The 22,602-nt window shown below is 43.6% G+C and overlaps 1 protein-coding gene across 1 annotated transcript in view; it reads left to right on the forward strand.

Annotated features, from left to right (window-relative positions):
• Positions 1 to 22,602, forward strand: part of dnah2 (dynein, axonemal, heavy chain 2) — a 208,028-nt gene that overhangs the window by 180,894 nt on the left and 4,532 nt on the right. Inside the window, exons 76-86 of the mRNA XM_066680491.1 lie at positions 445 to 593; positions 3,441 to 3,624; positions 4,418 to 4,608; positions 6,260 to 6,451; positions 7,741 to 7,925; positions 9,642 to 9,876; positions 11,070 to 11,221; positions 11,348 to 11,462; positions 17,267 to 17,443; positions 17,632 to 17,706; positions 20,482 to 20,632. Of these exons, the coding sequence (XP_066536588.1) occupies positions 445 to 593; positions 3,441 to 3,624; positions 4,418 to 4,608; positions 6,260 to 6,451; positions 7,741 to 7,925; positions 9,642 to 9,876; positions 11,070 to 11,221; positions 11,348 to 11,462; positions 17,267 to 17,443; positions 17,632 to 17,706; positions 20,482 to 20,632 (1,806 nt within the window). The remainder of the gene's footprint in view (positions 1 to 444; positions 594 to 3,440; positions 3,625 to 4,417; positions 4,609 to 6,259; positions 6,452 to 7,740; positions 7,926 to 9,641; positions 9,877 to 11,069; positions 11,222 to 11,347; positions 11,463 to 17,266; positions 17,444 to 17,631; positions 17,707 to 20,481; positions 20,633 to 22,602) is intronic.

The raw sequence follows: 22,602 nt of genomic DNA on the forward strand, positions 1-22,602 counted from the left end.
CCTTCCTTTATTTTATTACTCTAATTATATTACTCAAACTTCCGTTCAATATTAATACAATCTGCCCTACACTTGCAGCCTGATTTTTTTTTCTGCACGGTGAAAATCCATTGTTTGTTTAACCCATTTATGTAATTATGACTTGCACTGTTGTTTAAAAAGTAAGCTCTCAAGAGCCCCCAGTTCTAAAAAGGTCCGTAAAAAAGATAATATTTGCCTGTCACTTAATCACTTATTTGATTTTACCCCCCCCCCCTTTCACTCCCCTCTCTCTCATCTTTATCTTGTTCTCCTTCATATCTTAACTCATCTCCACACTTTCCTCTGTGCATTATTCTTCTCCTTTTAAAATTGCCACGTCAACTTTCAACCGTCCTGTCTCATTTCTGTCCACCTTTCTCTCCCTCCTTCCTCTTTTTTCGATCTCTCTCTCTCTCTAACCAGGTGAATGGGAGAATGGATGTAACGAGCTACAGAGGATGTTGATAGTGCGTTCTCTGAGGCAGGACCGCCTCTCATTCTGCGTCAACTCCTTCATCGTCAATAACCTGGGCTCACGCTTTGTGGAGCCGCCGGTCCTCGACATGAAGGCTGTGAGTGATCCACACACATAAGCAGTGCACACCGCATCATCATAAGGGTCAATACAGACTGATCATTTATTAGCCTTGCTTAATTTCTCAGAATTCCCATTTCCAGACTAATCATGAAAAATTACAGTGATTCAGTACTGATTCGCAATGAGGGAAAGTGTCCTTCAATCACATCATATTTAAGGAAGGTTCTGTGGATCTATTAAGAAAGAGTATAACATCTCAAAACCTTAAGATGTTTGTGTTTTACTGCTGTATGTGGTTTTTTCATGAAAAATATTTCACATCCCGCTCCGGGTGACAGTCTGTGAGGAGTGTGGTGTGTTCTCTCTGTGTCTGCGTGGGTTTCCTCCGGGTGACAGTCTGTGAGGAGTGTGGTGTGTTCTCTCTGTGTCTGCGTGGGTTTCCTCCGGGTGACTGTCTGTGAGGAGTGTGGTGTATTCTCCCTGTGTCTGCATGGGTTTCTTCTGGGTGACTGTCTGTGAGGAGGGTGGTGTGTTCTCCCTGTGTCTGCGTGGGTTTCCTCCGGGTGACTGTCTGTGAGGAGTGTTCTCCCTGTGTCTGCCTGGGTTTCTTCCTACAGTCCAAAAACACACTTTTATAGGTTGATTGGCGAATCAAAAGTGTCCGTTGGTGTGAGTGTTTGTTGCCCTGTGAAGGACTGGAGCCCCCTCCAGGGTGAATTCCTGCCTTGCGCCCAATGATTCCAGGTAGGCTCTGGACCCACCATGACCCTGAATTGGATAAGCGGTTACAGGTAATGAATGAATGAATGAACAATTCATAGATGCTGTTGTCAGAATTTTGTCTTTATGGTGTGCTATACAATTCAAGTAGGAGACTGCCCGGGCTGTTTATGAAGTCTTGATGTTTTAGCATGTGCAGAATGAAGGCTAATATAGTCTTGCTGAAATAACTGTGGACTGCTCAAGAAAATTCACTGTACAAAAAATTGTGTAAAGAGTTTTCATTATTTTCTTGATGAGTAGGAAATAATGTTTAAAAGGGTTTCTTTATTGGTTAATGTCTATTTAATATTATTGCTTATGACCACTCTACTGATTGTACATGAATGTATGAAGCTGAACTGCAGTAGGCTGAACAGGTGTATATATGTATATGGGCTGATATTCATGACATCACTCTATGGACTGGGGAGTTAATGTACATTTTGAAACTTAACAGTATTTACACTGGACATGAAACTTCTTTGTTTTAAAAAAGCCAGGACAAATGTCCATGACACTGGTCCTTTAGCAGTGAATACCTGTCATTCATGACTCAACACACTTAGCTCTACATCCAGTCGAGTTTCTAGACCTCCCTCTCCCCAGCCACCACCTCCAGCTCCTCTGGGGGTATACCAAGGCGTTCCCAGGCCAGTCGAGACATGTAGTCTCTCCAGAGTGTGCTGGGTCTTCCCCGGGGCCTCCTCCCCATTGGACATGCCTGGAACACCTCACCAGGAAGGAGTCCAGGAGGCATCCGAACCAGACGCCCGAACCAACTCAACTGGCTCCTCTCGACGTGGAGGAGCAGCGGCTCCACTCCGAGTCTCTCCCGGATGTCCGAGCTCCTAACCCTGTCTCTAAGGGAGAGTCCAGACGCCCTGCGGAGAAAACTTTCAGCCGGTTGTACCTGCGATCTCATTCTTTCGGTCACTACCCAAAGCTTGTGACCATAGGTGAGGGTTGGGACGTAGATTGAATGGTAAATCTAGAGCTTTGCTTTTTCTGCTCAGCTCTATCTTCACCACAACGGACCGGTACAGAGCCCGCATTACTGCTGACGCTGCACCGATCCGCCTGTCAATCTCACGCTCCATCTTTCCCTCACTCGTGAACAAGACCCCAAGGTATTTAAACTCCTCCACTTGAAGCAGGAGAGATCACTCCACCCTTTTCCGACTGAGTACCATGGACTCGGACTTGGAGGTGCTGATCCTCATCCTTACAGCTTCACACTCGGCTGCAAACTGGTCCAGCAAGAGCTGGAGGTCCCGGCTCGATGAAGCCAACAAGACCACATCATCCACAAAAAGCAGACATGGAATCCTGAGACCACCGAACCGGACACCTTCCGCCACTTGGCTACGGAAGTAAAAATTATGAACAGAACCGGTGACAATGGGCAGCCCTGATGGAGTCCAACTCCGACTGGAAACCAGTCGGACTTACTGCCAGGCATGCGAACCAGACTGCCAGGCATGCGAGGGACATGGCTGAATGCCTTCTCCAGATCCACAAAACACATGTAGACTAGATGAGCACACTCCCACGCACCCTCCAGTATCCTAGCGAGGGTAAAGAGCTGGTCTTGTGTTCCACGACCAGGGAGGAATCCGCATTGCTCCTCCTGGATCTGAGGTTCAACTATCGGACTCTCTTCTCCAGTACCCCCACATAGACCTTACTGGGGAGTCTGAGGAGTGTGATCCCCCTGTTGTTGGAATACACCTTCTGATCCCTCTTCTTAAAAAGGGGAACCACCACCCCTGTCTGCCAGTCCAGAGGCACTGCCCTCAATGTCAATGCGATGTTGCAAAGACGTGTCAGCCAGGACAGCCCCACAACATCCAGAGCCTTTTGGAACTTTTAACTTATGTGGCTTAATAAGTCACACTGATTTTGAACTAGCTCCTTTTCCTGGCCAAACATTCTGGCACTATTAAAAGTAGCTCGTTATGTGTAATGTTCTATATATCTAGTCTTTGCTAGGTTTGTCTTTCCTCTATAACTTAGAGCCTGCCTATTTATATGCAACAGACATCTCTTTCAAGAGAATAGTGATGACTGTCTGTGTAGCTGTGCGTGGGTGTGATATTTTTTTTTTCTTTTCCTTTTTTAGGTAGTGGAAGACTCCACCACTAAGACACCGCTGATCTTCGTGCTGTCCCCTGGTGTAGACCCTACAGGCGCTCTAGTGCAGCTGGCAGAAACATCAGGGATGAGCAGCCGCTTCTACGCTCTCTCTCTGGGTCAGGGCCAGGCACCCATCGCCACACGCATGATCAAAGAAGGAGTGAAGAATGGTGAAGCTCCTTGTTCTGTCTCTTGCTCTGTTCTGTGCTTTTTTAGAAACAAATCTTGGCTTGTAACTCTCTCATTTGCAGGTAGTGGATTGAAGAGCCTTCACAAGCGGAAGACAGCTACACTTAAAGACGATGTTCACAATCTTTTACGTAACTCCAGTGTCTGTAAATTAAACAAAGTCTCTAGCTTTCTCTCTCTGCTCATGGCAGAGAAATGGCATCTGGAGGTTATTAAAGAACCCCAATTGTTGAAAAGCATGAACTGAGATAATGATGTTGCTCTATTTCTGCTCCGTGGGTGGATAGTTTATATTTATTTTTGCTGTAAATGGTACTGAATGTGTGAGTGAGTGTGTGTCGCCCTGTGAAGGACTGGCGCCCCCTCCAGGGTGTATTCCCGCCTTGCGCCCATTGATTCCAGGTAGACTCTGGACCCACCGTGACCCTGAACTGCATAAGGGTTACAGATAATGAATGAATGAATGTAAATGGTACTGATTTTAAATTCGGGAGACATACTATTCCACCTTAAAAGACACAAAGAACTAAATGTTTATTTAAATCTTTATAAAAAATTTTCAGGCTCTGATTTTTAGTTTATTTATTTATATGATAGTTATATTGAAGGACCATTTTTATGCAGTTATTAAATCAATGACTGGACCTGTGACAAAAGTTGTAGGGCTTTGGTTTGCTGGAGCCAGCCAGTTCCATGGGGTGTTTAATTTGAAAAGCATTCCCTTCCCATCCTTTCTCACTTTGACTTACCTCTCTTCCTTTCTCTGTGTGGCAGGTCACTGGGTGTTCTTGGCTAACTGTCACTTGTCTCTGTCGTGGATGCCTCAGCTGGATAAGCTGGTGGAGCAGCTGCAGGTGGAGGATCCTCACCCAGATTTCAGACTGTGGCTCAGTTCTTCCCCTCACCCCGAGTTCCCCATCGCCATACTGCAGGCTGGGATTAAAATGACCACAGAGCCACCAAAGGTGTAATACCTACACACACACACACACACACGTTTTAATTTGAAGTCACCGTTTAGGCTGGAGCAGCAGGTATCCATTCTCGGACTCTGGGGAACATATTGGGGGTTGAGTGCCTTTGTCAAAGCTCATGGATGTTCTATCAGTCCCGGGTCTGTAACCACTGTCATTTAAAGACAAATACATTTCTCACTCGTTTTTAAATGTGTGTTTGACCTGGCTCTTAACACCTCCTCCTCCTCGTGTGCCTACAACCGGGACTTTGCCAAAACACATAAGATAAACAGACCTGTTCGACTGATTGTGGATTAATATCTGTTTTACTCTGTGTTTTTTTTGGGATGGGAATTCCACTTGTAAATAAAACTGTAAATGTGTGTAATTTGCGGTGGCACGGTGGCGCAGCAGGTAGGTGTCGCAGTCACACAGCTCCAGGGACCTGGAGGTTGTGGGTTTGATTCCCGCTCCGGGTGACTGTCTGTGAGGAGTGTGGTGTGTTCTCCCTGTGTCTGCGTGGGTTTCCTCTGGGTGACTGTCTGTGAGGAGTGTGGTGTGTTCTCTCTGTGTCTGCGTGGGTTTCCTCCGGGTGACTGTCTGTGAGGAGTGTGGTGTGTTCTCCCTGTGTCTGCGTGGGTTTCCTCTGGGTGACTGTCTGTGAGGAGTGTGGTGTGTTCTCTCTGTGTCTGCGTGGGTTTCCTCCGGGTGACTGTCTGTGAGGAGTGTGGTGTGTTCTCTCTGTGTCTGCGTGGGTTTCCTCCGGGTGACTGTCTGTGAGGAGTGTGGTGTGTTCTCCCTGTGTCTGCGTGGGTTTCCTCCGGGTGACTGTCTGTGAGGAGTGTGGTGTGTTCTCTCTGTGTCTGCGTGGGTTTCCTCCGGGTGACTGTGAGGAGTGTGGTGTGTTCTCCCTGTGTCAGCATGGGTTTCCTCCAGGTGCTCCGGTTTCCTCCCACAGTCCAAAAACACACGTTGGTAGGTGGATTGGCGACTCAGAAGTGTCCGTAGGTGTGAGTGTGTGAGTGAATGTGTGTGCGTTGCCCTGTGAAGGACTGGTGCCCCCACCAGGGTGTATTCCCGCCTTGCGCCCAATGATTCCAGGTAGACTCTGGACCCACCACGACTCTGAACTGGATAAGTGTTACAGATAATGAATGAATGTGTGTAATTTGCTCTTTTTGAGCATTACTTTTTTGGGTGGAAGAATTTTGAATTCTAGTCCAAGTACAGGGAGTTGTGTTGAGATTATTATCTGTGGTAATCAGTATGATACACATAAGACATTAGATTCTGTAACCGTTAAATATTCATCCTGAATAAATTAATGAATTTCCATAACACATAGAAGACTATAGACTGTGTAGTGTGTGTCAGTATGTGACTGGTGTGCGCCAACTAAACTAAAACCTGAACACACACAGAAACATGTGGATGTTCGCTCTTCCATCTACAGCCACTTTCACATGAAAAACTGACTTTCGTTATTGAGCCATTGGTTTTATTTTTCTCTGTCAGGTATTTGGCCTTTTAAAAATGTACTTAAAGTTTTTTTTGTTTTTTTTTGCTCTTATTGATCATAAAATTCAATAGCAGTCCAGAGAACTGTTCCTACATGCCCTACTGCTTCATGCAGCCACATTACCCGTCTGTCTCATTGCAGGGGGTGAAGTCGAATATGAAACGTCTGTACCAGCTGGTGACAGAGTCACAGTTCTCAAGATGTACTCGGCCCATCATCTACCGCAAGCTGCTCTTTGCTCTCTGCTTCTTTCACAGCATCCTGCTGGAGCGCAAGAAGTTCCTCCAGCTCGGCTGGAACATTGTCTACAGCTTCAATGACTCTGACTTTGAGGTATATATATATATATAGATATACATTTGAATGTAAAGCATATAACACATATAAACATAGTATCCTTAATTTCTTTTAAAAGAAAGGTTGCGCCACTTTGTTTACATTTGCTGTTGCAAGGTTTACATTCCATTCAGCCTCAAAATCATTAGAAGTCTCAGGTATTGATGTCGTCCTGGATCAACCTTGGCTGGGGAAATGTATAAAAATAATTTGTCAGTTCTGGATTATGTTGAATATTTGGGAATTTTTACAGCTTGTGTTCTGACCCAAAACACCCTTGAGCTGCACTGTACATTTCTGTATTTTATGTCATTGACACACATTTGAAGCATTGTCGTTTCTCACTGATATCAGTTACAATGCTTTATCACCCATCCATAAACATCACTCACTGCTCATGATCCCTAACATTCTTTATTTTTGAGAAAGTTGTTCCGCTGTGAGGGCGGCACGGTGGCGCAGCAGGTAGTGTCTCTGTCACAGCTCCAGGGACCTGGAGGTTGTGGGTTCGAGTCCTGATCCGGGTGACTGTCTGTGAGGAGTGTGGTGTGTTCTCCCTGTGTCTGCGTGGGTTTCCTCCAGGTGACTGTCTGTGAGGAGTGTGGTGTGTTCTCCCTGTGTCTGCGTGGGTTTCCTTCGGGTGACTGTCTGTGAAGAGTGTGGTGTGTTCTCCCTGTGTCTGTGTGGGTTTCCTCCGGGTGCTCCGGTTTCCTCCCACGGTCCAAAAACACACGTTGGTAGGTGAATTGGTGACTCAAAAGTGTCCATAGTTGTGAGTGTGTGAGTGAATGTGTGTGAGTGAATGTGTTGCCCTGTGAAGGACTGGCGCCCCCTCCAGGGTGTGTTCCCGCCTTGTGCCCAATGATTCCAGGTAGGCTCTGGACCCACTGCAACCCTGAACTGGATAAGGGTTACAGATAATGAATGAATGAATGTGATGCTAGGTTGTGTAGGCAAAAGTGTCCGTAGGTGTGAGTGAATGTGTGTGTGTCGCCCTGTGAAGGACTGCTCCTTCTCTCTACTTTCACAAATGAACATCTGCAGCAGTGAGATGTAAACTATAAAGAATACACTCAAAAGGTCTGAAAGTACCTGACATAAACAGTCAGTTTCCAGAACACTGTAACTCCAGAACTCTGTCCTAGACAAGGGTTAAACAATCCTGATTTACAGGAATATCATGAAAAACGTAAAGAGCTGATGTCACACAGTCAAAGTTCTGAGAGTTCTGTATCTCATTCCCCTCTTTTCACCCTTTTACTTCACTCTCTCTCTCTCTCTCCCAGGTGAGTGAGAACCTAATGAGTCTGTATTTGGATGAGTACGAGGAGATCCCCTGGGATGCTCTGAAGTACCTCATTGCAGGGGTCAACTACGGAGGTCATGTTACGGATGACTGGGATCGCCGCCTCCTCACTACATACATCAATGACTACTTCTGTGATGGTGCTGTCAACACTACTTTCTTTAAGTGAGTTTTACACACACACACACACACACACAAACAAACACCTGCTCGTGTGGATGTGCGCATACATGCAGACAGAGAACATTAACATTTGTCACACTGCAATAACCTTCACCCCTTTCCCACAGTAAAGACACCGCTGAGCAATGTGGAAGAGAAAGAGCTCCACCCTGTGGACAGAGCTAAATGCACATTGACACGGATATCCGTACACCCTCCTACAGACCTGCACCTTTTTTTGTGGCACCCATTCGGTTCCATTTTCCGAATGGAAACCTAATTTAGTTCTGAAGTTTTGTTTGTCTCTGTCAGGATGTAAACACACATACACATGCCTGACTTTGACTCACTGGCCTTTTGTAAAAAGACTCCACAAGTGTTCTTGTATCCAGTGCTGAGTTTTTAAACCCCTGGTCGTGGAGTACCCCTGCAGCTCACATTTTAGTGCTTCCTCTGCACTAACAAGCCTGTTTGAACCTTATGAAAGGCTTGTTAATTAGCTGATGAGCTGAGTTAAGTGTTAGAGCAGAAAAACACTAAAATGTGCAGTGCAGGGGAACTGCAAGACTGAGAATCACAGATGTAAGTGCAGCTGTCCGTGTATAGTAAAGAATAACAGCTCCCCTGTGTGGTGTGTTTGAAAATTACAATGTATCATAAATATCTGCCGTGTTCTGATAGACTCGGACATGGCAAAGGAAACTGTATTGTTGCTTACTACTTGGTTAGCTGCAGTCTTATACATACACTTCTCTAAAGCTCTAATTCCAAGGCGGAAGGCTTCTGTTTCTGTATTCTTTCCCTCTCTCTTTTTTTCTCTCTATTTTTTTCTCTCTCTCTCTCTCTCTCTCTCTCTGTCTCTTTCTCTTTCTCTCTCTCTGTCTCTCTCTTTCTCTCTCTTTCTCTCTTTTTTTTTCTCTCTCTCTCTGTCTCTCTTTCTTTCTCTCTCTCTTTCTCTTTCTCTCTCTGTCTCTCTCTTTCTCTTTCTTTCTCTTTTTTTCTCTCTCTCTTTCTCTCTCTCTCTTTCTTTCTCTTTTTCTCTCTCTCTGTCTCTCTCTCTTTCTTTCTCTTTTTCTCTCTCTCTCTTTTTACAGTTAATTTTAATAAGAAATGAGAATTTTCCTACTGTACTCTGCCATATTTCCAACTCTTGATAAAACGGTGATATAGAACGTGATATTACTGATTAATTATATCTATCCCTGTGCACTGGTCCGATGTGTTAGTTAAAGGTGTAACCAAATATAAGTCAAGGTAGGCTTTAATTATAAAGAAAAGGGAAAAAAAATACTTTAGAGATGTGACATGCTTTCTATTGCTATGTTCATTCAATAATAAAAGTAGCAGCATTATTCTTTTATATAGTGAAAGGAAACAGTGTAGCACCCACAGATGCGGACAGATTCGGCCTGATGGCAGATATACAACACAACCTTAATATGCTACGAGCAGAATTCATGTTTAAAGGTACACTGCTTCTAAACGGATCACTGGTTAAACATGAAGGTTAGATTTAATTTGTGCTGCTCTGGAAGCCAGGGACGTTTTAAGCAAAGTTGTACGACTGAGAAAATAGTTCTTAAAGTCAAGGATGATGTAAGAATGTAGAAATTGAAGAAATCTTATACATTTGGCTTATGAGATGTACTGTTCTTGTCTGAGCATAATTTAATTCTAAACCTGCCTTATGTTTGTGTGTTTGTTTGTAATGCCCTCTAGACTGTCCCCTCTGCCTACCTATTATATCCCACGTGATGGGCCTCAGGCTGCATATCGTGAGTATATCAGTGTTCTACCAGCAGCGGAGCACCCGGAAGTGTTTGGACAACACCCCAACGCAGACATAGCCAGCCAAATCTCTGAAACACGCACACTCTTTGACACACTCCTGTCCCTCCAGCTTCAAGTAACTAGCACCGCGGCTACAGGGGAAGGACCCAGCAGAGAGGACAAGGTGTGTGTGTATGTGTGTGTGCATATAATCCATTAACTTGTTAGCTTACTTATTTATTGTTAATTCATACTATTTAAAGGGTAATTTGCACTTACGGCATTTAGCTGATGCTCTTAAATGATCTAGAGTGACTTTCAGGGTTATTCATATTACAGAGTTGGGTTAATGCAGTGTAGGAGTCTTGCCTCAGAACTCTTATTGGTGTAGCACAGCATAGACACCCAGATGGTAATCAATCCAGTCTCTCACAAGGCAGTAGTTTACTGACATTTAATGGTCAATACTGAAAACTGAATTCAATATCTGAGGTGCCTTCAACCACACCCATCACAGACAGTCACCTGGAGGAATCCCACGCAGACACAGGGAGAACACACCACACTCCTCACAGACAGTCACCCGGAGGAAACCCACGCAGACACAGGGAGAACACATCACACTCCTCACAGACATTCACCCGGAGGAAACCCACGCAGACACAGGGAGAACACACCACACTCCTCACAGACAGTCACCCGGAGGAAACCCACGCAGACACAGAGAGAACACACCACACTCCTCACAGACAATCACCCGGAGGAAACCCACGCAGACACAGGGAGAACACACCACACTCCTCACAGACAGACACCCGGAGGAAACCCACGCAGACACAGGGAGAACACACCACACTCCTCACAGACAGACACCCGGAGGAAACCCACGCAGACACAGGGAGAACACACCACACTCCTCACAGACAGACACCCGGAGGAAACCCACGCAGACACAGAGAGAACACACCACACTCCGCACAGACAGACACCCGGAGGAAACCCACGCAGACACAGGGAGAACACATCAACTCCTCACAGTCACTCGGAGTGATACTCGAATCCACAACCTCCAGGTCCTGTGAGCTGTGTGACTGTGACACTACCTGCTGCAACACCGTGCCGCCCATCAATCAATCAGTATTTTTTATTTATATAGCGCTTTTCACAACAAAAAGTCGTCATAAATCAGCTTTACAGAGATCCAAGTCCAAGCCTCCTGTGAGCGAGCCAGAGAAACCTTTGTTAGAGAAACCTGGCCACTTTTTGTTTACAGTAGTGGTAATAGGAATGAAGGGGATGCATAAATAGTCACAGTGTGAATACCTGAAACACGGTTAGCAGTAACACGTGTGTGTGTGTGTGTGTGTGTGTGTTTAGGTGTTAGAACTCTCTGCTGATGTCCGTCAGAAGATCCCAGCACAGGTGGACTATGAGGGCACGTGGAAACTCTTGCAGGATGACCCTTCACCTCTTAATGTAGTACTGCTGCAGGAGATACAGAGATACAACGCTCTGCTACAAACAATCAGGTCTGTGTCTCTCTGACAGAGTGTGTGACAGAACAGTGAGCTTTGTGTAATGTGATGAACGTTTGCTCTACACATTATTCCTTGAGCTGATGAAGAATATCTGTTTGTGCATTTCTTTGTGTACAGGACATCTCTGACAGAGTTAGAGAAGGGTATTAAAGGTCTGGTAGTGATGTCCAGCAGTTTGGAAGAGACGTTTCAGTGTATCCACGACGCTCGTGTCCCTCCACTCTGGGAAAAGGTAGGGCACTGTTAGTCATAGAAGAGAATTTTATATAGTGTTTAATTCTTTTAATCTCTGCATGACTTGTGATTTCTTTATTTTTCTTTATCTTTTATCCATTAAAGATGGATAGTTTTGAAGGATTCTAGGTCTGCCAGAAGGGCCTATATCTTTAATGGTTTATATATTTAGTTGCAATGCCAAATACATTTTTTCTACTGTGGCTAATCTGAAGGACTGGCGCCCCCTCCAGGGTGTATTCCCGCCTTGCGCTCAATGATTCCAGGTAGGCTCTGGACCCACCGCGACCCTGAACTGGATAAGGGTTACAGATAATGAATGAATGAATGAATGAATGTGGCTAACTTTTAACACGTTGCTTTTATTTAGCACTATTACCTATCATTTATGGCTGTGATATCTAAAAGGCTAACTCAGTTTTAAAGCTGCTGAAACTAAACTCTGGGCTCAAGATTCCTCATCTGTTTCTATTTAAAATATTATGTATATATATATGCTGTTATTTATATAACAAAGATTTCATTAAAAAACAATATCCATTATTTTGGTAATAGTAGGTTGTGGTAGATTTAAATGAAATAATGTTATTATATCATCATCATCATTGTCTGTAACCCTTATCCAGTTCAGGGTCGCGATGGGTCCAGAGCCTACCTGGAATCATTGGGTGCAAGGTGGGAAAACACCCTGGAGGGGGCGCCAGTCCTTCACAGCGCGACTGACATACATTCACTCACAAACTCACACCTATGGACACTTTTTTTAGTCACCAATCCACCTACCAACGTGTGTTTTTGGAGCATGGGAGGAAACCGGAGCACCCGGAGGAAACCCATGCAGACACAGAGAGAACAGACCACACTCCTCACAGACAGTCACCCGGAGGAAACCCACGCAGACACAGGGAGAACACACCACACTCCTCACAGACAGTCACCCGGAGGAAACCCACGCAGACACAGGGAGAACACACCACACTCCTCACAGACAGTCACCCGGAGGAAACCCACGCAGACACAGAGAGAACACACCACACTCCTCACAGACAGTCACCCGGAGGAAACCCACGCAGACACAGGGAGAACACACCACACTCCTCACACCACACTCCTCACAGACAGTCACCCGGAGGAAACCCACGCAGACACAGGGAGAACACACCACACCCGTCACAGACAGTCACCCGGAGGAAACCCACGCAGACACAGGGAGAACACACCACACTCCTCACAGACAGTCACCCGGAGGAAACCCACGCAGACACAGGGAGAACACACCACACTCCTCACAGACACTACCTACTGCGACACCGTGTTATTATAATTTTCTGTGAATAGTAGAAGCTCACATCCATGCTTAACCATTCACAGTATGTTCGTGCAAAAAAGTATCCCAGAATTCCTTGCAATCTCCACATAAATGAAATGGGTGGAGCTATATCGCCAGTGTCTATGGAGTTTCCCTGATGCTATTTACATAAGAGGTCATTTATATGAGAGACAGTGAATCTATAGGCTGTTGTTGTGGCTATAGCTGTAGCTACAGTTTCAAAAGAGTGAGGCTGAAGGTGAATATATCAATGGAAAGAAAAGGAATAAAGACCTGAGAATATGAATGTAGATATTTCACATGTTAAGCTACAACGCATTATCATTAATGTATAAAAAGACACTCTGCTGTGGTTAATTCATTAAAGGGATAAACTTACTAACAGATTTATGCTGAAGCTGATGGAGAAGGCAAAGTAAGGTCAGTATCTGGCAAGGTCTGAGGTGTAACAGTGAAGATGGATGTGGTTCACTATTTGGCAAACAACTGGTCACTGTTGCTCTTTCTGTCTGTGTGTTATGACTGATTATTAATGACTATTAATGTATTAACAACATAATTAATACCTTAATAAACAGATTTTAAACCATATAGTGTCTTATTCTAAAGCTGCAGTGTGGCATATACCAGCATGTGTGTACTAGCAGACCTCTGTTTTACAGAAACTCACGCGTCCTGTGGGCACACACACACACACACACACACACACACCATGGTTGTAATAAATCATTGTGTGGAGAGTGTAGTGTGGTAAGCTGTGAGGGCAGTGCCCTGTGCTTAGTGGAGAGGAGCTGGAGTGGAGTAAATGAATGGTGGAGTGCTGGAAGGTCACACTGCTAGAGTAGAGGCCAATGCACTGCAGCGCTGAGGATCAGAGGATGGCTTTATCCTTCTCTCTCTCTCTCTCTCTCTGCCGCTCACCCTCACTCCCTCGCTCCACACAAAGACTCTTAGTCTCTTTAGGCCACTTATATACACTGTCTTCCACGGACAAATGAACATAAACGGTCTAAATATTCCGCTCATCTGTCATTAGAATAGTGCTGCCCTCTTTATGAACGTTTTAAAAACACTTCTTTTTGGATGAAATCTTTTTCTGTGTGTGTGTGTGTGTGTGTCCCGAGACTATCAAGGGCACATTTTTTCTAATAGATTTAGGGGTTGACATGAGATTGAGAGCCTTTTTTGTTGGACACTGTACAAATCTATACACTGGACCATACACTGTTATGTCTCGTATGTTTTCAGTTTCAGAACAGGGATGTATTTTGTCTTAGATTTAAACCACTGAAACCCACCCCTCATGATAAGAAAGATATTCTACCCCTATCAGCTGTGAGTGGTATATACAGCGGAACCTCTACTAACGAACGTTCCAAGATACGAACCGGGCATTTGAATATTTTTTGCCTCCACCAACGAACCACGACTCTAGAAACGAACCCGAGCCTCCTCCGAGCTGGCGCCTGGAAATGGCCACTGACCCCAATAGGCGAGTCTCCCAGCGCCCCCAGACTTGAGTGAGCGTTTAAGATTAGCACATTGTAGCTTTAGCAATTTAGCATTAGTGTAAACAGCAGACATCGAAATTCGTGCTAAGTTACGCCGTATCTACGCTTCGTCTCCCCACATTCACCACCTACTCTCCGTTATTCCACCCCACCCCCCACCTACCCCACTTAAAACTTTATTACTGTTTCCACTGTATTTCTCTTTTATTTTTAGTAACGCTACATGTATTTTTTACTAATTTGAGAGTGTTGTAAACATAGATCAGTGCAAAAAGGGTGACTTTCGGGGTGGGGGCTGGAACCCATTAATTGCTTTTCCATTATTTTAAATGGGGAAAACTGTCCCGAGAAACGAACTTTTCCACTTACGAACCGGGTCACGGAACGGATCAAGTTCGTAGGTAGAGGTTCCACTGTATTTCAGGTTACGATTTCCTATTTGACTGGTAAAATCAAAGGAAGAGTTTGGATGTGCAAAAAGCAGTGCCTGACTGTTCCTTGGTACACGTTATTTAACCACAAGTTTCTTTTTCTCTGTGGCCAAAGAGACCTGTCTGTTTTGGTTTATTAGATTACATGTGGTACTATCATTACTCATTATTCAGATACTGCTCTGTAAAGAGCAGAGTGACTCTGAGTAAAAAAGCACAAAGTCTATAACTTATTACAATTTCTCTCTCCCATTTTCATTAGAACTCAAACTCCATCTGCAGTTCTGCATTGTTTTCCTGTTTTCACAATATCTCTCTCTCTCTGTCCTTTATCCATGGCCTAACTTTGATCTGATAATACCAGAAACTGGTAGCACAGACCATTCAGTTATTCTTTTCCTCCCTCCTTTCATTCTCATGGCACCTACATCCCTCAGAGATGCATGGCTTTCATTTTGTCTGATCTGCCACCACCATTTTTTCTACTTATCTTGTCTCCTATGCTGCTTCAGTGGTCATTATAAATCACACAGATACTCCTAGTGTCAAGATGTATTCATTTTACACATAAAAGTGACAATGATTAAATGCAGCACCGTGCAAAAGTCTTAGGGACTTAAGATTACAGTTATTCGTTAATTTATCTTCTCAATAAGTGCAGTGCTTATATATAACACTGTATATGATTACAATAATTACAAAAACAAAAAACTAGATGCTGTGAGCTAGTGTGAGAAGGTCCATATTTACCTAATTTAACCTAAGGAAGTATTATTTAAACTCTGTAAAACCGGGTATTGTATGATTCCATGAACTGGATAAGCACTTACAGATAATGAATGAATGGTCTGCTACTAGGAGAGATTTGGAAAGGGATAAACCAATGCATTCACATACAGAATATCACTGCTTACTGTAATAATGTTTTTTTTACTATTATTTCTAACAGTTTGTAACTGTTGCTTTCAGCTCCTTTATTGGTGCCTTTGTTATTATCATTGTATTGTGTAGTGTGTGTGTCTCAAAGAGTGTTTATTATATTTCCATACAATAGTTGTACATTTTTTTCATTGTACAATAATTGCCCCCATGGAGGGCCAGGCAGGTGAAGCCCTTCTGAAATCTCAGATTGTTTACAGACTTGGTTTGTACAAACATTTGACCCACTGAAAGTCTGATATATTGAATGAAACGGAAATATATCTCTAATAAATAACGTTAAAATCACCTCAGATTATACAGTAATCACTGTAATCACTTCGCGGTTCATCTTTTGCGGATTGGATACTTCGCAGGTTTTTTCAAGGGGGGTTATGGCCGCTATATTGCGGATATTGAGGGAAAATCTAGAAAAAACGTGAAAGATGAATAGCCAAAATATTGGTTGGTAGTGACAAAATATATAATTTACAAGTATTTCTCACGTACAGTACATGTATTGTTCATGTCCACATCCGAGTAAAATTTACTTACCCAGTAAACAAGGAACGTCCTTGGACGTTCAAAATCCATCTTAATAAGTTAGTTAAGTGGTGACCAATCGATAACGTCAGTGGACGTCCAAAACGCGTTTTATACAAGTAATTTATTTAGGGACCAATTAATAACGTCAATGGACGTTCAAAATACGTCTAATAGTCGTGTTTGGACGCCTTTTCAACTTTTATTTTCAACCTTAAGGGAACGTTGATTAGACGGCAGTCATTACGTTATTTCAGCGTTGAATCAACGGCTAATTGTTTACTGGGTACGCTAAATCACAGCTTAGGAATGACTCTATTTAAGAAACTGGTGGAATATCACATGTAGTTCCAGCTGAAAAACATTATAGAACGACGTTTAATGCAAAGAGTGGGTTGTTAACAGTAACAGGGAAGGTTTTAAAAGACCAAATACTCGTTAAATACATTAAAAAATATATCTTTCCTCTACTTCGTGGAAATTCGTTTTTCGCAGGTGGTCTTGAAACGCATCCCCCGCCAAAAACGAGGGATCACTGTAAACGTAAAAATGCCTATGAAGTGTGTGGTCTCAAATATATGATCAATTAGCACAAATTAAACGTTAAACAGTCGTATATTTCCCAGAACTGATCTGCTGAGCAACATTAATTTAGGACCTATTTGTGTCTTTGTGGCATTTTAAACATCAACAAAACTGAAAGAGTAAACTGTTTCTTCGTTCCACAGCCCCCAGGACACAATGCTGATATTCACTGAGTGACTTTATTTTATGGCATTATTTCTCTAAATGCCAATATATTACATAATACCTGGATCAAAGGCTTCAAGAGCCTCCGTATTGCATTCATTTTAACGAAGCTCATACCAGACCCTGAAATACTCCACTGCTCTGCCCTTGGCAAGCACAGCAGGGCTTTGAAATGCATAATGTCAAATGAAATGAATAACCGTAACAAGGCTGGCAGTCAACCACCTGGGTAAGCCTAGCTCATCATCATACGTCTCTCTCTTTCCCTCTGTTTCTCTGGCTCTCTACACCTCTCTCTGCTCATTTCTCCACCCTTAAGGCGTACCCATCTCTGAAGCCCTTGGCATCATGGACAAGGGACCTGTGCCAGAGGGTGGAGCAGTTTGCTCGTTGGGCAGAGACGGCACACCCTCCAGTACTCTTCTGGCTCTCCGGCTTCACCTTTCCCTCAGGATTCCTCACAGCTGTGCTACAGTCTTCTGCCCGGCAACACAATGTGAGCACCAACACACACACACTTATATTGTAATGTGCTAAATATTGTTAGACAGACCTGGGAAATATATGAAGAAGCGATGTTGATAATCAGGAACAGCAGACAGTAGGAATGGGCTCATACTCTTAGGACACTGACTTGATTCTAGAAGAATCAATGAGTGATATGTTATTGTTTATTTTCTGCAGGTGTCTGTGGACACGCTTTCTTGGGAATTTATTGTTTCTACCGTAGATGACAACAACCTCCTCTTCCCTCCAAAGGTGAGTAACCAATGTTAAAATCAGGCCTTTACCATTAAGAACCTGATCGTTTACGTCTTTCACTTTTCTCTGATCCAGTGCAGAAGGCATTCAGGAATGCTGTTTAGTAAATAGAAGGAAAACTCATTTGGACCGTGTCTGCCATTAGTTTAGAAAATGTCTCAAATCAAATACACAACCATTCGCACATTATCTGCAATCAAAAAAACACTTTCTGAGGATAGTTCCTCACCATTTTCTAGCTCTCCAGCTCCAGTCTGTTTGCTCAAAACCAATCTAACGTGTTTACGAAGCCCCAGTTCCCCCCCCCCACAAACACACCATTCCACCTTTAAAAAGCGCGGAGCTTCTAAATATAAACAAACCAGAGAACAGCATTTCCCCACAAATGTAGGTCACAAATTGTCTATTTTTTTAAAAAACCTGAATCTTCCTCTCATCCACAGTGAATCATACACATGGGTCATGATCCGAAGCACTTCCAGATCACCTCTTTAACACTGCCCATGACTTACCAACATCTGAGTTACTGCTGAATTCATTTTCCAGTCACTGATCTTGTTTAATCTTTCTTCAGTATTTGAATGTGAATGTTTGTAAATGCCACATGACACCTCTTCAAATATGTATTCAATGTGTTCTGTTATATGTGTGAATTAAACCAGGTTATATTTGTAAACTTTTGCCCATAATTCTATTGAATCTATGGAGAGAAATCTATAGGAAATTTGTAGATATTCATTAATGGACTCTGGATTATTATTTTTTTTAATTAGGAGGTGTTGCTATGTGAGTAGGGCGGCACGGTGGTGCAGCAGGTAGTGTCACAGTCACACAGCTCCAGGGGCCTGGAGGTTGTGGGTTTGATCCCCGCTCCGGGTGACTGTCTGTGAGGAATGTGGTGTGTTCTCCCTGTGTTTGCATGGGTTTCCTCCGGGTGACTGTCTGTGAGGAGTGTGGTGTGTTCTGTCTGTGTCAGCGTGGGTTTCCTCCGGGTGACTGTCTGTGAGGAGTGTGGTGTGTTCTGTCTGTGTCCGCGTGGGTTTCCTCCGGGTGACTGTCTGTGAGGAGTGTGGTATGTTCTCCGTGTGTCTGCGTGGGTTTCCTCCAGGTGACTGTCTGTGAGGAGTGTGGTGTGTTCTCTCTGTGTCCGCGTGGGTTTCCTCCGGGTGACTGTCTGTGAGGAGTGTGGTGTGTTCTCTCTGTGTCTGCGTGGGTTTCCTCCGGGTGACTGTCTGTGAGGAGTGTGGTATGTTCTCTCTGTGTCTGCGTGGGTTTCCTCCGGGTGCTCCGGTTTCCTCCCACAGTCCAAAAACACACGGTGGTAGGTGGATTGGCGACTCAAAAGTGTCCGTAGGTGTGAGTGTGTGAGTGAATGTGTGAGTCCCCTGTGAAGGACTGGCGCCCCCTCCAGGGTGTATTCCCGCCTTGCGCCCAATGATTCCAGGTAGACTCTGGACCCACCGTGACCCTGAACTGGATAAGGGTTACAGATAATGAATGAATGAATTAATTAATTAATTTTTATTCATAGCATTATTTGAATGTATTGTTTTTTCCATATGGGCAGAGTAATATTCTAGCCATACAGTTTTTAAATGCAGTATTTGATTGTATTACATATGGCTGAAGTGTGTTTTCTGGTACCAAAATTATATGTTTGGCAGTGGCTAAAGTCCCAGGGCACTTTAAAGCTAAAATGCTGATGCTATTATACCTTTATGTAGCTGACTCTAATTTACTATTAGAGCTGTATTAGACTAATGAAGGCAGTGGCTACTGTGCATGGATAGCTCTTTGTATTCTGCCTGAGACTTTTAAGCATTTCTTAATTGATGTGCCCCTTACGTGTGCCTTGGTGTGAAGTCAATATCAGTAAATCCAGCGTTGGTACCAGAGGGCACCTTACAGACTCTTAATGATATTTCTGGACAACACTAATCTGGCTTATTGAATTCAAATCAACTTTAGTGTCATGTTACACACAGGAATACAGTCTGCAGCACTGTTACAAATAAACATACTATACGTTATGTGGCTATCTTTAAGAAGTGAAAAAAGTACAAATATGCAGTAGTTCAAAAAGGCACAGACACACAGTCGTTCAAACATCAGGGCTTCTCCCAAAAAAGGCACAGTACTGAATGATGTGGAGGAAATAGAAGTAGTGCAGTACGTTACTGACACTGTCTATGGAAGTTTGACTGATTAAAATGAGTGTAGGCTCTCTCTCTCACACACACACTCTCTTATTTCTCTCTCTTTCTCTCTCTCTTTCTTTCTCTCTTTTTCTCTCTCTCTCACACACACTCTTTTTTCTCTCTTTCTTTCTCTCTCTGTCTCTGTTTCTCTCTCTCTCACACACACTCTCGTTTTTCTCTCTCTGTCTCTCTCACACTCTTTTTTTTCTCTTTCTCTCTTTTTTTCTTTCTCTCTCTCTCTCTCTCTCTGCTGCTTCCTTAAATCCACTACCAGTTCCTTGGTCTTGTTGATGAATAATAAGATAAATTCCTGGTATAAGTGTGTTTGAGAACTCTATGTAGGCTGTTTACAGATAAAAATAAAAATTAGTTTGTTTCTCCCCGGATATCAGGCATTTTCAGCCCTTTCTCTTGCGGTGTCATTTGAAAATGTAGTCACTTTGGACTCAGCTGTTTCTGTTGTTTTCTCTTAACAAATTCCCATGTTGTAATATTTTGCAGGTCCAAGAGCACTGTACTCTATTTGTAAATACATGAGTACTACATTATTATATTGTGTATGTCTCTGCTGCAGGATGGTGTGTTTATTAGGGGCCTGTATTTAGAGGGAGCTGGCTGGGATAAGAAGAACTCATGTCTAGTAGAGGCTGAACCTATGCAACTGGTCTGCCCCATGCCCACTATTCACTTCAAACCTGTGGAGAACCGCAAGAAAGTGGCAAAGAGTATGTGTACATACAATCTACATTTAAACACCACAATACACACAGAGTAAACACACCAACACAACACACACAAACAGTAAACACACCAACACAACACACACACACAGAGTAAACACACCAACACAACAGACACACACACACAAACACACCAACACAACACACACACACAGTAAACACACCAACACAACACACACAAACAGTAAACACACCAACACAACACACACACACAGAGTAAACACACCAACACAACAGACACACACACACAAACACACCAACACAACACACACACACAGTAAACACACCAACACAACACACACACACACAGTAAACACACACACACACACAGAGTAAACACACCAACACAACACACACACAGAGTAAACACACACACAGTAAACACACCAACACAACACACACACACACAGTAAACACACACACACACACAGAGTAAACACACCAACACAACACACACACAGAGTAAACACACCAACACAACACACACACAGAGTAAACACACCAACACAACACACACACACAGAGTAATCACACCAACACAACACACACACACAGAGTAAACACACTAATACAACACACACACACAGTAAACACACCAACACAACACACACACACACACACACACACACACAGAGTAAACACACCAACACAACACACACACACACAGTAAACACACACACACACACACACAGAGTAAACACACCAACAAAACACACACACACAGAGTAAACACACCAACACAACACACACACACACAGTAAACACACCAACACAACACACACACAGAGTAAACACACCAACACAACACACACACACAGAGTAAACACACCAACACAACACACACACAGAGTAAACACACTAACACAACACACACACACACAGTAAACACACCAACACAACACACACACAGAGTAAACACACTAACACAACACACACACACAGAGTAAACACACCAACACAACACACACACAGAGTAAACACACTAACACAACACACACACACACAGTAAACACACCAACACAACACACACACACAGTAAACACACACACACACACACACAGAGTAAACACACCAACAAAACACACACACACAGAGTAAACACACCAACACAACACACACACACACAGTAAACACACCAACACAACACACACACAGAGTAAACACACCAACACAACACACACACACAGAGTAAACACACCAACACAACACACACACAGAGTAAACACACTAACACAACACACACACACACAGTAAACACACCAACACAACACACACACACAGTAAACACACCAACACAACACACACACACACACACAGAGTAAACACGCCAACACAACACACACACGCACAAACACACCAACACAACACACACACACAGAGTAATCACACCAACACAACACACACACACAGAGTAAACACACCAACACAACACACACACACAGTAAACACACCAACACAACACACACACACACAGAGTAAACACACCAACACAACACACACACACGCACAGAGTAAATACACCAACACAACACACACGCACAGAGTAAACACACCAACACAACACACGCACACAGTAAACACACCAACACAACACACACACACACACAGAGTAAACACACCAGCACAACACACACAGAGTAAACACACCAACACAACCCATACACACACACACACAAACACACCAACACAACACACACACAGAGTAAACACACCAACACAACACACACACACAGAGTAAACACACCAACACAACACACACACACAGAGTAAACACACCAACACAACACACACACACAGAGTAAACACACTAACACAACACACACACACACAGTAAACACACCAACACAACACACACACACAGTAAACACACCAACACAACACACACACACACACACACAGAGTAAACACGCCAACACAACACACACACGCACAAACACACCAACACAACACACACA

This window comes from Hoplias malabaricus, chromosome 9 (genome assembly GCF_029633855.1).
Source record: "Hoplias malabaricus isolate fHopMal1 chromosome 9, fHopMal1.hap1, whole genome shotgun sequence".
Classification (NCBI taxonomy): domain Eukaryota; kingdom Metazoa; phylum Chordata; class Actinopteri; order Characiformes; family Erythrinidae; genus Hoplias; species Hoplias malabaricus.